The sequence below is a fragment of the Eumetopias jubatus genome, unplaced genomic scaffold (assembly GCF_037043125.1).
Source record: "Eumetopias jubatus isolate StellerSeaLion01/CBP00866 unplaced genomic scaffold, mEumJub1_p1.0 scaffold_8, whole genome shotgun sequence".
NCBI classification, from domain to species: domain Eukaryota; kingdom Metazoa; phylum Chordata; class Mammalia; order Carnivora; family Otariidae; genus Eumetopias; species Eumetopias jubatus.
This window is the reverse complement of record NW_028274814.1, coordinates 14,732,507-14,748,482: the sequence shown is the minus strand read 5'-3', so window position 1 is coordinate 14,748,482 and position 15,976 is coordinate 14,732,507. Positions and strand designations below refer to the sequence as shown.

At 38.3% G+C, this 15,976-nt stretch overlaps 1 protein-coding gene across 2 annotated transcripts in view; it reads right to left on the bottom strand.

Annotated features, from left to right (window-relative positions):
- DNAJC1 (DnaJ heat shock protein family (Hsp40) member C1) overlaps window positions 1-15,674 on the bottom strand; it is a 228,608-nt gene extending 212,934 nt beyond the window's left edge. For both annotated transcript variants that reach the window (XM_028114124.2, XM_028114125.2), the window contains exon 1: window positions 15,272-15,674. In XM_028114124.2, the coding sequence (XP_027969925.1) occupies window positions 15,272-15,484 (213 nt within the window). In that variant the 5' untranslated portion in view covers window positions 15,485-15,674. The remainder of the gene's footprint in view (window positions 1-15,271) is intronic.
- Between the last annotated feature and the right edge of the window lie 302 nt (window positions 15,675-15,976).

Below are 15,976 nucleotides of genomic sequence, written 5' to 3'. Positions count from 1 at the left end.
GTTCCTCAAATTGTATGTACACCGATTATATTTGAGTCCTATGAATCCAGAATGAAAGGACTCTTTATCTTCCTTGTAAATCTGAACTGTTATACTTCTTTCCTTAAATCATTTGTTGAAGCTTCAATTAAGGATCATCCAATTCAATTCCATGAAGCTAATATCCACTGAAATTCTATGATTTTAGTATTATCTTGAAGCTGATTACTAACAGTTTTCAGTGAGGTTAACCCTCACTGTCCTATGTTTTGTTTTGTGCATCTTTGAAGACTGAATATAAAAGAACATAATGTTATTTAGGCCCAGAAAGAGAAAGTCTTTTTTTTTTTTAAGATTTTATTTATTTATTTGACAGAGAGAGATACAGCGAGAGAGGGAACACAAGCAGGGGGAGAGAGAGAGGGAGAAGCAGGTTTCCCGCTGAGCAGGGAGCCCGATGCAGGGCTCGATCCCAGGACCCTGAGACCATGATCTGAGCCGAAGGCAGACGCTTAACGACTGAGCCACCCAGGCGCCCCAGAGAAAGTCTTTTTAAGAGGTTTGCAAGTAGCAAATATTTACAGCTCACATGACATTACCTGTATATAATTTAACGTTAGGACCATCCATTTCCCCCAGCAATGGCTTTTATGGAATGTATGCTGAGTTTCACTGTCTTCTCCCCACCTGGCATATTTTTCTAACTAGGTTCAAGACAAAGTTCAGAACTCTCCTCTGGGCATCTCCAACAACAGGGCCATACACATCACTCTGAGGTAATGTGATCTACTTATTATCACATTCAAAACCTTACAGGAGCCAATTATTTTAGAAATGTTACTTGACTCTTTTAGCACCCACACTTGAATAAAGTCTAGGAACAGTGGTCAGAAAGTGAACGGCCTACTGTCCTGTCCCTTTTAATATCTAAGTAATAGTCTCTTATATTACTGTGAATAATAGGCTGACTATACTTCTGGATGATAAATGGTAAAATGTTCTTAGATAACAGGAAAACTAGCATTAAAAATAATTATTATTATAAGAGAAATGCAGCTTTTAAAAATATTCCAGGGTTAAAGTAGCACTGCAAGAATCGAGGGACTTCCTCCTTAACCCCACTCCAAATACATACCAATGATAAAATTTAGAGAGAAAATTACAAACACATAACCATGAAAAATACTAGTTAAGTATCTCTGTAGACAAAAACAAATGGAAACTTGTAGCCGCAATGAGAGCTTAAGGTATAGGCCTACTGGACTCCACACCTAGAAGTAGGCAGTAATCGAGAAGTAGGCCTCTCACGAATAATGAGGACTAAAATACTCTACAAAAGGCCTGGGATCAGAGCCAGGCTCAGTGCTTGAAACCAACAGTTACAGTGGGACTCTACCACCTGTAGGGGAAAAAAAAGTAAAAAGCGAAAAGGCCACTCACTACCTGAGGCTACAGCTTATAAAATACTATGTATCTGAGATGGTAAGAGGCCATGGTTTCAGCGCCACAGCTGAGACCAGGCCAAGCGATCTGCAGGGTTGGTAGCTGGATCTGCAGTGGCCCCAATATAACCTCAGGAGGGAGCCCTAAGCTGCCTATAGGAGTAAAAGCCACTGTGAAGCCCCTAGGGAGGGCTGCAGGAAAAGGAGAGAGAAACTCCCACTCAAGATAAACTTGTAAACTAAAATTTTACTGAAAGAAATATAACATCTTAATTATAAAAAAGAAATTATTTCCTTCAAGTTGAATCACCTATGCGCAGTTCTTTATAGTAATCTCAAAGTCTAAGATATTTTTATATTATAATGATAGGAGGTTTTTAGTAGACACACAACCTGTACAATGGCACATATGCATTCCTCTTTAAGAGTCTATAACAACTTCTGGGTACAATTTTAACTAAATTAATCTTGTGGCTCACATTATCAAAGCTGACATACCCCAAATCATCTTATGTTTTCAACTTCTAGAAATTTGCTGTTGCTGACTTTTTACCCCAGGGAATCATTTATAGTAATCTCAAATCACGCTTAGTGTAGTTCTAAGACAACTGTAACTATGATGGCTTGGGTCTTCTCTAGGATGGATTTAGTACATATCTAAAGACCATGAAAACAAGAAGGTTCCTCAAGTTGCCAGTATATTTTCTTTTTAATAGCTTTATTGAGGTATAACTGATTCATAAAGAATTGTGGGTTAACCTTTTTTTGAGTAACCTTACTACTGTAGAGAGAATCAACACGTAACTACTTCCCTTGTGCATTTTATTTTAAGGCATTTCACAGCAATAATTTAGATGGAATATATACCATATTCAGTGGTACTCCAAAAGAAGATTGCAAATGAAGCTGAAAGTAGGTAAGAATTACAGTTTTGGCTTCACATAAGAATAACATTTCCACTGAATACTATTATCCAAAAACTTAACAGGCTGTTTCATAACCCCATTGTTAGACATAAATAAAACAGGGTGGATGACCATCTGCTAGAAGACCTATAGAAGAGATTCCTATATGAGGAAATATTGGGGAGATCTCTTCCAACTTCAGGATTCTATTATTGGTTTTTAAATTTTTGTTTTTTTCACTCAACAGAATTTTTAACATTTCTGACCTCAGTGTAATTTCTTTCTTGTACCAGGATTTCTTTTTATAGATTTATTTATTTATTTGAGAGAGTGAGAGAGAGAACGTGGGCGTGCAGGGGGAGGGGCAGAAGGAGAGAGAGAATCTCAAGCAGACTCCCCGCTGAGCAGGGAGCCTGACTAGGGGCTCCATCTCACAATCCTGATATCATGACCTGAGCTGAGATCAAGAGTCACCCAGGAGCTCCTGTGCCAGGATTACCTAAAACAACAATAGCTAGATATAAAAATCATCAACATTAAGATCTACGTCTTTTCCTCAGGTGTGTATGAAATTACAAAAGGTGAACTCAAAAAGATAGACAATTATTCAGTCTAAAGGAAGGCAATACTTATTAGGAGCTATGTAGAGGTGGCAGAGGCATCTAGTAAAAAAGGATGACTTGGCATCCCTGATTGATAAAGAGCCAAAATACTGGCGTATAAATAGAACTGCATCTAGAAATCTTTAAAACCATTTAATTAAAGCTATAATAATCAAAATAGATGACAGTAGAGAATACAGTAACTATTTCATAGCTAGCAATATATATGATGGATGAGTTTCAGAATAAATAGAATGGGCAACCTCAAAGTTAAAATTATAAACTAGGAACACTGGTGAATTCTTGGTTAAAGCAACATTGAAAACTTAACATATTAATAACACTTTAAGAATTATCAAATGTAACAGGCAAGTCAGCAAAAGTAAATAACCCCTTTGAATCAAGCTGATTACTTGAAAACACCCTTATTAGGAGACAGCTCTCTATGCATTGACACTGACAATCCACTGTCCCTAGAAGAGTAGCATGGACTATACTAATAGCCTTTATAGGCCAAAGAAAAGAATGGAAAAATGTACAGATAATTAACCAGGAAGATGATACCTAGCAAAACTGGAACAATCTAAAAACAAAACAAAGCAACAAAAACTATGCTTAAAATACAAAAAAAAACCCCAAAAACCCATAAAACAACAAAAACTACAAACTATGTCCCTGACAAAATAGAAATAGTAGTAAGTGATTTTATCCAAAAATATTTAGATGTATCTATACAACACAGAAGTATTAATTCTCTAAGCCTGTGCTTTTCTAAGAGGTAGCCGTTAACCATATTTAAGCACTTGAAATGTGCTAGTACAATTCAGAAACCAAATTTTTAATTTTATTTGATTAATTTACATTTAAATTTAAAACATGATACTTGATTCAGTTACTAGGAAGCTTTTAAGTGTGCCTGGAAGATTTGGGGTACATGAATCCACTAGTTAGCAGTATATTTTATGAAATCTCAATGCAGATCAAGTATTTTCTATCAAAACTTAGTATCTGAATTGAAGTGTACTGGAAGTATAAATGTAAAATACATACCAGATTTTGAAGTCAGTAAAAAAGCTAGAATGTGAGCTATTTCATTAATAAAATGTGATTACATGTTGAAATATTTTTGATACACTGCATTAAATATATTATTAAAATTAATCTGCTTTTTTACTTTTTAAATGTAGTTTTTAGAAACTTTAAAATTACATATGTGGTTTGTATTATATTATCTATTACACAGTGCTGCTCTAAGGGATCAATGGCTTGAAAAAGTGTCAAATGCTCCAAATTTGAAATATATGTCAGTCGGATTTCTAAGTAAAATATTACCTTATTACCTATCTCCTAATGTCACAAATATTACTTTAGGTTACTCATAATTTGTATATTTATATATTCCAAAGTCATTTGTATCCACTTCACACAGAGGATTGGTACAAATCATTAAAGTATTCCTCTAAGTTATTGCAAACTATGGTAATATTTAATGGTTATTCCAGCATCCAGAATGAGTAATCAAGTATCTGAAGGACACTGAATCATCAGACTTATTGATTCCTTTTATATTCAGATTCTCTCACTGATACAGTAAATAATGCTTCTGCATCTATGAGAGCTACATAAGGATCTTTAGTATAGCCAAGATTTTAATAAAACTACCTTTATATTTATATGTGTGTATTACTATATATTATATTATATATTAATATTATTATATAATATATAATTTCTTATAAAAGCATATCATACATATATGCTTATAAATTTTCTCCTGGAAGAAAGACATCAGAACCATATGCCTTTACAGTGCTTTTCCAACCTTTTTCATACCATGGCATTTCTCAGAAAATTATATTTGTATAGACACATTGGAGTAAACTGTTAAGTTTGCTCAAGAGAGGACATCACCATTTAAGCACAGTTGCTTGTAGCACATTAATTGGGAAGCTTGGTTTTAAAGGTCCCCATAAAACATTGCAAAAATCTCTGACCCATATTTTATTTTCACCTGATTCATATTTTATTTTTACTTATGCCTACAGTTGTGAAAATACAACCCTTCAACATTTTTAATGACAATACCCAAAGAAGGCCACAAGATGGAGATATTACTCCATTACCATTTTTATTTGTAGTTTTTGCATTTTTCTACATTTCCTTCTCCCTATGTACTTTCTACTTTCTCACGTCAGTGGTATTCTCAGGTATTGTCCCTGTCGCTAACATTTATTCTGGTTCCTCTCCCACTCTGCTTTAACTAGCTTTATTAAAGAAGTATTATATAATGAATACTTGTTTTTAATATTAAAAGAAGGCAAATTATTTTATTCTAACTCAGTATTTTTCTACCTCTCTAAAATTAAGATAATCTTCATATATTGTTCTCCTCTAGGTAAAAAATCTTTAAAAAATTTGCTACCCACAAAGTAATAAGCATTCCAAAAGTCGCTTACTAGAATACATTACTTTGTAAGGCTATAGATTTACTTCATGTTGATATTGCTCCAAACTTCTCTGCAAATCTTCTTTGAGAACAGTCCTTAAATTAGTTTATGAACCTTATATGAAATTTATATCCAGATCTCTTTATCAGTCCAAACTATATTTACCCAAGCTTGTTAACCCAATTTAGTCGCCAAATTTAGCTCCAAATCACTATTAGCTATAGCTGAAAATCAAATCCATCTTAAAAATGTACTATTAATGAGAATAATCTGCCAAATATGCTGTAGGCTTTGAAGGTGATTCAAAATAAGAAGTTTCGACAATAGTTTCAGAGATGGCAATACTGTTGAAAACCTCTAACACTTTCCACAATAAATAATTTCAAGATCAAGCTAATTTAGTCTAAGTTGAACCTCATATACTACTTCCAAAGACGTGATACAAAAAGTCACACATTAATTCCGTGTAACTACTACAGAATTGTATAGCATGGTAATCATTTGAACTTTATCAAATGTCTAAACCAAAATTCTTTAAACATAAGAAGTCTATTTCCTACCATAGATAAAAGATCCATGAAAAAATACCACAAGATAGGATATAATCAACTACAAGTAAAATCACAATTTCCAACCATCCTACATTATACATACATGTTAGCTTCCTTAAATCAAATTTAGAAACCAATTATTAACAAAGAACACCACTTAAAGTCAGAAAAGAACCTAAATACTAATCTTTTATCTGTTAACTAAAAGTGTGGTCATTGAAAATAACTAATAAGATATGCAATTTTTTAAAAAGATTTTATTTATTTATTTGACAGAGAGACAGACAGCGAGAGAGGGAACACAAGCAGGGGGAGTGGGAGAGGGAGAAGGGAACCTGATGCAAGGCTCAATCCCAGGACCCTGAGATCATGACCCAAGCCAAAGGCAGTCGCTTAACTGACTGAGCCACCCAGGCGCCCCGCAATTTTTTTTTAATTTCAAAAAGTCAGAGGCTTCTTAGTAATGTATAACTTCAACTGGTCATGGGATAGCTTCCTTAACTTGACCTATTTTGATGTGGTATGAATAAAGTCCTCAAAAATTGACTAGAAATAAGAAGTCTCAGCCTTCCTTAGTAGGCATGTATATGGACCCTATGATTTCTATATGATCTGTTCAGACCTTCTCAGTAAATGACAATGATCTTTCTGGTCTTAAATGGTTTTGACTACTGCTCATTAGAGTCTCATGTAACTTCTTAAAATTCTTGTGCCTTCCATAACCAGGTGTTGCATGTATTCCAGAATTTGTTTAACTAAGGAAATTATTCCTTCTTAGAATTCTAGTGTTTGCTCTCGTGGCATTTTAATATTGCTTCTTTTCCATTTTCCACTGTTTATACTATGACATTCCCTTTATTTAATACTTGATTTTAGACTCTTATCTTCAACAATTACTCTTCACCTTTAACAATTCAAATTCTATTAACTGACTGTAGCTGCACAGAGCTTTATGCTTACTGCCTCGCTGGCACTAAAATGGGTGTCTTTCTAATAAAGAAACATTGTTTTAAACACACATTCTCTCTAACCAGAAATGTAGAATGTGGCATATCCTTGCTTTTGCAACATGCTCAATTACATATGAGATTTCAGTTGGTGGATGACATTAATCAGAAACACTTACTAGGGGCGCCTGGATGGCTCAGTTGGTTAAGCGACTGCCTTCGGCTCAGGTCATGATCCTGGAGTCCCGGGATTGAGTCCCACATCGGGCTCCCTGCTTGGCAGGGAATCTGCTTCTCCCTCTGACCCTCTTCCCTCTCGTGCTCTCTATCTCTCATTCTCTCTCTCTCAAATAAATAAATAAAATCTTAAAAAAAAAAGAAACACTTACTAAATAAGTGAATGAATCCTAACCTTACTTGGGAATAAGACCCAGATTCCAGATTAAATTTCTAATTAAGTCCTAATGACACTCTTAAAAAAAATTTTAAGAAAATATAAGTAAAAAGCCAAAATATTTAGCTCTTAAAATAGAATACTGTGATATTACTTAAAACACAGTAATCATTTCAACTGGGCTTGAGAAAAGAATGGAAGACTTCAGGGAGACCCTTACCATGAAGATAAAGGAGTTAAAAAACAGTCAGAAATGAAAAATGCAATAACTGGGATTGGAAACAGGCTTGATACAATGAACACAAGGCTGGAAGAATTAGAAGAACAAATAAGTGATACAGATGACAGAAAAATGGAAAATAATGAAGCTGACCAAAAAAGAGAAAGAAGAATTATGGAACACAAGATTAGACTTAGGGAACTCAGTGACTCCATCAAACATAATAATATTCTTATCATTGGAGTCCCAGAAGAAGAGAGACAAAAGGAGGCAGAAAATTTATTTGAGGAAATAATAGCTGAAAAATTCCCTAGTGTGGAGAAGGAAACAGATATCCAGATTCAGGAGGCACAGAGAACGCCCATCAAAATCAACAAAAGTGGGCCAACACCAAGACATCTTGTAATTACATTTGCAAAATATAGTGATAAAGAAAAAAATCTTAAAAGGAGTAAAACAAAAGAAGTCCTTAACTTACAAGGGAAGACCCATAAGGCTAGCTGCAGATTTCGCAACAGAAACTTGGCAAGCCAGAAGGGAGCAGCATGATATACTCAAAGTGCTGAACAGGAAAAATCTGGAGCCAAGAATACTCTATCCAGCAAGGCTATCATTCAGAATAGAAGGAAAGATAAATATTTTCCCAGACAAACAAAAACTAAAGGAGTTTGTGACCCCTAAACCAGCCCTGCAAGGAATATTAAAGGGGACTCTTGGAGTGCAAAGGAAAGACCCAAAGTGACCAAGAAAGGAACAGAGAAAATCTCCAGAAACAATGACAAAACAAGTAATAAAATGGCACTAAATACATATCTATCAATAATTACTCTGAATGTAAATGGACCAAACGCTTCAAACAAAAGACACAGGGTGTCAAAATGGATAAAAAAAACAAGACCCATCTATATGCTGCCTATGAGAGACTCATTTTAGACCTAAAGACACCTGCAGACTGAAATTGAGGGGATGGAGAAACATTTATCATGCAAATAGGTGTCAAAAGAAAGCCAGAGTAGCGATACTTGTGTCAGACAAACTAGACTTCAAAACAAAGATTTTAACAAGTGATGAAGAAGGGTACTGTATCATAATAAAGTGGGCAAACCAACAAGAAGGTCTAATAATTGTAAATATTTATGCACCCAACCTGGGAGCACCCAAATATATAAAATAATAAAAAACAAAAAGGAACTAAGAAACAATAATACAATTATAGTAGGGGACTTTAACACACCACTTACATCATCTGAACAGAAAATGAACAAGGAAACAATGGCTTTGAATGACAGACTGGGGGACGCCTGGGTGGCTCAGTCAGTTAAGAATCTGCCTTCGGCTCAGGTCCTGATCCCAGGGTCCTGGGATCAAGCCCGCATCAGGCTCCTTGCTCGGCAGGGAGCCTGCTTCTCCCTCTGCCTGCCGTTCCCCCTGCTTGTGCTTGTGCTCGTGCGTGCTCTCTCTTTCTGACAAATAAATAAATAAAGTCTTTAAAAAAAATTAATGACACACTGGACCAGATGGACTTAACAGATATATTCAGAACATTCCATCCTAAAACAGCAGAACACACATTCTTTTCAAGTGCACATGGGGCATTCTCCAGAACAGATCACATTCTAGGTCACAAATCAGGCCTCAAGAAGTACAAAAAGGATTGAGAGCATACCATGCACATTTTCTGACCACAACACTATGAAAAATGAAGTCAATCATAAGAAAAAATTTGGAAAGACCACAAATATATAGAGGTTATACAACATCCTTCTACTCAATAATGAATGGGTCAACCAGGAAATCAAAGAAGAAATAAAAAAAAAATACATGGAGACAAGTGAAAATGAAAACACAGTGGTCCAAAACCTTTGAGATGCAGCAAAAGCAGTCCTAACAGGCAAGTACATAGCAATACAGGCCTACCTCATAAAATAAGAAAAATCTCAAATAAGCAACCTAACTTTCCACCCACACAAGCTAGAGAAAGAACAAAGGAAGGCTAAAGTCAGCAGGTGGAAGGAAATAATAAAGATTAGCACAGAAATAAATGACATAGAAACTAAAAACAAAACAAAACAAAAACAAAAAAGAAACCCAATAGAACAGATCAATGAAAACAGGAGCTGGTTCTTTGAAAAAATTAATTGATAACATCCTGGCCAGACTTATCAAAAAGAAACTGTGGAAAGAGCCAAGATGTCCATCGACAGATGAATGGATAAAGAAGATGTAGTATGTATGTGAATGTACACACACACACACACACACACACACACACACACACACACACACACACTGGAATATTATGCAGTCATCAAAAAGAACAAAATCTTGCCATTTGCAATGACGTGGATGGAACTGGAAGGTATTATACTGAGCGAAATAAGTCAATCAGAGAAAGACATGTATCATATGACCTCACTGATATGAGGAATTCTTAATCTCAGGAAACAAACTGAGGGTTGCTGGAGTGGTGGGGGGGTGGGAGGGATGGGGTGGCTGTGTGATAGACATTGGGAAGGGTATGTGCTATGGTGAGTGCTCTGAATTGTGCAAGACTGTTGAATCACAGATCTGTACCTCTGAAACAAATAATACATTATATGTTAAAAAAAAGAAGAAGAAGATAGGAGGGGAAGAATGAAGGGGGTAAATCGGAGGGGGAGACGTACCATGAGAGACGATGGACTCTGAAAAACAAACTGAGGGTTCTAGAGGGGAGGGGGGTGGGAGGATGGGTTATCCTGGTGATGGGTATTAAAGAGGGCACGTTCTGCATGGAGCACTGGGTGTTATACACAAACAATGAATCATGGAATACTACATCAAAAACTAATGATGTAATGTATGGTGATTAACATAATAAAAAAAAGAAAGAAAATGACCCAAATAAATAAAATCACAAATGAGGAGAAATAGCAACCAACACCACAGAAACACAATTATAAGAGAATATTATGAAAATCTATATGCCACCAAATTGGACAACCTGGAAGAAATGGGTAAATTCCTAGAAACATATAAACACCCAAAACTGAAACAGAAAACTTGAACAGATCAATAACCAGCAAAGAAACTGAGTCAGTAATCAAAAATCACTCAACAAACAAAAATCCAGGCCAGATGGCTTTACAGGCAAATTTTACCAAACATTTAAAGAAGAGTTAATACCTATTCTCAAACTATTCCAAAACATAGAAAAGGAAGGAAAACTTCCAAATTCATTCTATGAGGCCAGCATTACCCTGATACCAAAACCAGGTAAAGACTCCTTCAAAAAAGAGAAACTATAGGCCAATATACCTAATGAATCTGAATGCCAAAATTCTCAAAAAAATACTAGCAAACTGAATCCAACAGTACATTAAAAGAACCATTCACCACGATTGAGTGGGATTTATTCCTGGGTTGCAAGGGTGGTTTAATATTCTCAAATCAATCAACATGATACATCACATTCATAAAAGAAAGGACAAGAACCGTATGATCCTTTCAGTAGATGCAGAAAAGGCACCTGACAAGGTACAACATCCATTCATGATAAAAACCCTCAACAAAGTAAGGTAAGAGGGAACATACCTCAACATAATAAAGGCCATATACAAAATTCCCACAGCTAATATCATCTTCAATAGGGAGAGTTTTTCCTCTATGGTCAGGAACAAGGATGTCCACTCTCACCACTATTATTTAACATAGTATTGGAAGTTCTAGCTATAGCAAACAGACAGGAAAAGAAATAAAAGGCATCCAAATGGGCAAGAAAGAAGTAGAATTTTCACTATTTGCAGATGACATGACTCTACACAGAAAACCCAAAAGACTCCCATCAAAAAATTGCTAGAACTGATACATGAATTCAATAAGGATACAAAATCAACATACAGAAATCGGTTGCATGTCTATACATCAATAATGAAGCAGTAGAAAGAAAAACCAAGGAATCAATCCCATTTACAACTGCACCCAAAACCATAAGATATCTCGGACTAAACCCAACCAAAGAGGTGAAAGACCTATACTCTGAAAATTGTAAAATGCTGATGAAAGAAACTGAAAATGACACAAAGAAATGGAAAGACATCCCACGCTCATGGATTGGAAAAACAAATATTGTTAAAATGTCTATACCACCCAAAGCAATCTATATATTTAATGTAATTCCTATCAAAATAACAACAGCATTTTTCACAAAGCTAAAACAAACAATCCTAAAATTTGTATGGAACCACAAAAAACCCTGAATAGCCCAAGCAAACTTGAAAAAGAAAAGCAAGGCTAGAGGCATCACAATTCCATACTTCAAGTTATATTACAAAGCTGCAGTAATCAAGACAGTATGGTACTGGCACAAAAACAGACACATAGATCAATGGAACAGAATAGAAAACCCAGAAATGAACCCACAACGATATGGGCAAATCTTCAACAAGGAAAGAATATCCACTATTTTCTTGACTTGAAAGAGATCATCTTTTTCTTGGTTTGCCTCCTGCTTCACTAGCTGTTCCTTCTCCATTTCCTTTGCTGGTTCTCCCACATCTCCCTGACTCTTAAAGTTTGGAATGCCCATGGCTTACCTCCCAGACCTCTGTTTTTCTCTCTTACTTTCACTCTCCCTGGTGAACTTACCCAGTTTTGTGGCTTCAAATTGCCTTCTAAGTGCCAATGACTCCCAAATTTATATCTACAGCTCAAACCTTTCCCCTTATAACTCCAGACTTACATAACCAACTCTCTATATGCCAGGTGCACTTGATGTTTAACATTAAATTTAGCATGACCAAAACCAAATTTCTGATTTTCCCCCAACCAGACCGGCTTGTATACTAGGCTTCTCCATCTCAGTAGTAGCAACTGCAATTAGACAAGTATTTAATTGCTGAGGCCAAAAGCTTTAGAATTATCCTTAACTTTTTCCCCTTCATATCGCACATTTAAAAAAGTCAGTAAAATTCTGTCAGCTCTTTGTTCTAATTAAATCTAGAATTTGACCAGATCCACTCTACATTCTACAACACAATTATCCCACTAAGTAACTAATGACATACATACAGACCATCCTCAACACAATAATCATTCTGCAGTGTAAGTCAAATCACGTACCTCTTTAGTTCAACTCCCCAACATGGTCCCCAACTTACTTATTTGTAATAACCAAAGTCCATGACTCTGATCTCATCTCATGTTACTGTCCCCCTGGTTCACCCTGCTTTAGCCGTGCTAGCTGCCTCACTATTCCTCCAACACGACGCAAGCTCTTGCCTCAAGGCCTGAGCATTTGCTGTTTGCCTTTCTTGAATGCTCTTCCCCAACTTGTCAACATGACTCATGCCCTTACTTCCTTCCGAGGCCTTTTCTGACCACCTGACATTGATATTTACTTGGTTGGTTGTTTCCAACTAATTCCCCCTACTAAAATGTGAGTTTCATGAGGCTAGGGGGTTTTGTTTTATATAACAGCCAATTCCCAGGGCTTAAAATTTAGCAGGCACCAAATAAATTTCTGTTGAATTCACAACAGAACTGACGAGTGCAGAGAGCCAGGTTACAACCCTAAGGAGCCTATCCGCTTTGTCCTAGTCCCCGAAAGACCGATTGGCTCGGGCCTGAAAATTACACATTAAGAACCAAAAAGAGGCTGCACTTGTCTCTACCAAATTTCTGGTCCCCTGAAAGTCTTTCAAGAAAGTTAAGATTCAATGTAATGTAAAGAAATTGTTCCAATCAGTGTCTCTGCTTGGGTAGGATAAAATTTTTTTTTCTGACATTCCTTCCACTTTCAACACTGCTAAGTAGAGAAACACAGATGAAAAACAATTTTCAGGATCCTTCTTTTCAAATTCTATCTCGACATAGAATCTTCTCGATTATCTATGCGTCTTTATTTTCCCATCCTTGCCCATACAGTTAAGCACTCTGGTATTCATACTGCCTAATTAACTCTGAAATTAAACTGCATGAAATTATAAAAGAAAATTTTACGAGGGTTCACATGCAAGCTAGATTATATAAACTACATTTTAAACTACTGCTACTAAATTTCTGTATTCTTTTAAAAGGCCTTAATTTTCCATGAGTAACTGGAGAGCATCTTAAGGATCTCTGGTCAGGTTATGTATCGAGAGTCTCTCTAGGGACCCCTGGGGGGCTCAGCAGGTTAAGCGTCTGCCTGGCCTCCGCTCAGGTCATGATCCCAGGAGTCCGGCTCAGCCGGGAGTCTGCTTCTCCCTCTCCCTCTGCCCCTCCCTGTTTCCTCTGTCTCTCTAAATAAATAAATAAATAAATAAATAAATAAATAAATAAATAAATAAAAGCTTAAAAAAAAGACTCTAGCTACAGAGTTTAATCATGATAAATTCTAAAAAGTATTCTTGATATTAAAGTTATGCTTAAAAGTCTTCAGAGTTATATTTTCACTAATGATTTTTACACATATTGTAGCATCATTAACTCTGAAAATGAGGTATACTCTGTCTCCATGAGAAGGAAGTGGCACCAGGTGAAGATAATGAATATAGACATATCATAATTGTTTGCATGTAAGAATCTTAAGTGTGAAATGCTTACACTTTATAACTCTTACAAAAATGAAATTGTTAAAATCATGGTGCCAGGGCAAAAGCAATTTTATATTCCATCAGTTTTCACTGAATGTAAAATTCCATTTAGTGTTAAACTCAATAGTTCATACAAATTTATGATAACCTCTATAGGCGGAAAATGTACATTTCATACCTAGTCATGAATGACATATCATATTCATATCTTGTCTAGGATGACAATTGTTGGTAAACCTTAATTTTTTTTTTTACCCACATAACTATTCTAAGCATTTTTTGAAGGGCTCAATCTGATCGTGCGAAATTCTAAGTCTTTGACTCCATTATCCTTAAATCAGTGAAATGCCATCTCCTTGGCAGTAGGTTTCAGATAGAGATTGGATAAAGAGCAACAAACGGACTTTACAGGTTGGCCTCAAGCTAAAAAAAAAGGAAAGGAAAAGAAATGGAAGGAAAACAAAAAGAAAGAAAACGATTTCGCGTTACTGGTTGGGCTTCTCTTCCTGTAGCACCCCAAGTGCCTCCGATGCCCAGAACACTTCATAGCGCCTTCTCTTCTAATTCCAGGACCAACTCGGTGGAGGCTTCAAGATCCTCCAGATTTCAAAACTGTGATACGAACCCCTATCCAACAGGCTAAAAAGTCCAAAGTACGGTGCAAGAAAAACTTGGGCAACACAGACGCCGACGAAAACGCATTCCTATCTTCTGGGAAAGGAAGAGGCAAGAAAGCAACTAAAATAGTAAATGTAACCGGGTAGGTGAAAATTTAGGGGAGCCATGACTATTCTTTCCACATTCAGAGGGCAGGACAGGAAAGGTGTAAAAGGTCTACCCATACTACTCTTCCTTCTTCCTCCAACACAGCTGGGTGGAAGGATCTCCCCGAGAATGGCAGAGGTAAGAGAAGGTATCGCCACCCCAGGCTGGTGGCACCGTCCCAACCTGTCACTGAGACCGGAACTTGAGAAGAGGAGCACGGCGGTGAGGAGCGGGGGTAGGGGGACAAATTCTGCGGCTGGGGTTACGAAGAGCCCCCGGTGGGCCCGGGTGAGGAGGGCAGCCAGAGCCCAGGATGCCCCAGTGCTGGCCGCGGTGCCCGGCTCCCTCGGAGGAAACAGGGTCAAAGCCCGCCCCACCGCCTCCTTCCTGCCCCGACCTGCACGTTTCTGCCCCGGAGCAGCCGAAGTAGGCTCAGCCCTCGCGCGGGCCGGCGGCCCCGCTTACCTGCTGCACGCCGAGGAACTGGTAGAAGTTGAGCTGCACCTCCTCCACCAAGTCAAATAACTCCAGGTCTCCGCTCTCCCAGCCGTGTGCCTGCCCTACGGCTGCCAGTAGCAGCAGCAACAGCAGTGGCCGCGGCGGCGGCGGCGGGAACGGCACCAGCCGTCGCCAGCGGCGCCGAGGCAGACGGGCCAGCAGGGAGCAGGTAGCCGTCATCGCGCTGGGCTCGGAAAGGTCACTCGCCACGCTGTGCCGTCGGCCGAGACCGGGGACGTGGCGGGCAGCGCGGGCTGTGGGGACAGTGCCTGTCAGTCAGAAGCACGGGCAGCCGCACCGGAGGCGCCCGCTCGGCGGCCCGCCCCAGCGGCAGGGCAAAGGCGGCCAGGAGCGGGCGAACGCAGCGGCGGGTGGGCGGGCGGGGCCGCAGCCGGCTCTACCTTCCGCAGACCCTCAACCCCAGGCCTACAAACAGCTGTGAAGCCAGCGCGGGGCGCTGAGGTTGCAGAGGGGGAGAGGCTTCCCCTCGTCTCAGCCTATCCCAGGCCTCGCTTCCGGTGACATCACGTCTCCTAGCAACCGCGGGAGGGTGGGCGGGGCCGGAAGTAGGGGAGCTGGGCGCCCCAGATCCGGGCCTCGGAGAAATGCGTTTTTTGTCGCTCGCGCCCACTGAGAAGCTGTAGGTTTATTCACGCAGATTAAGGCACATGG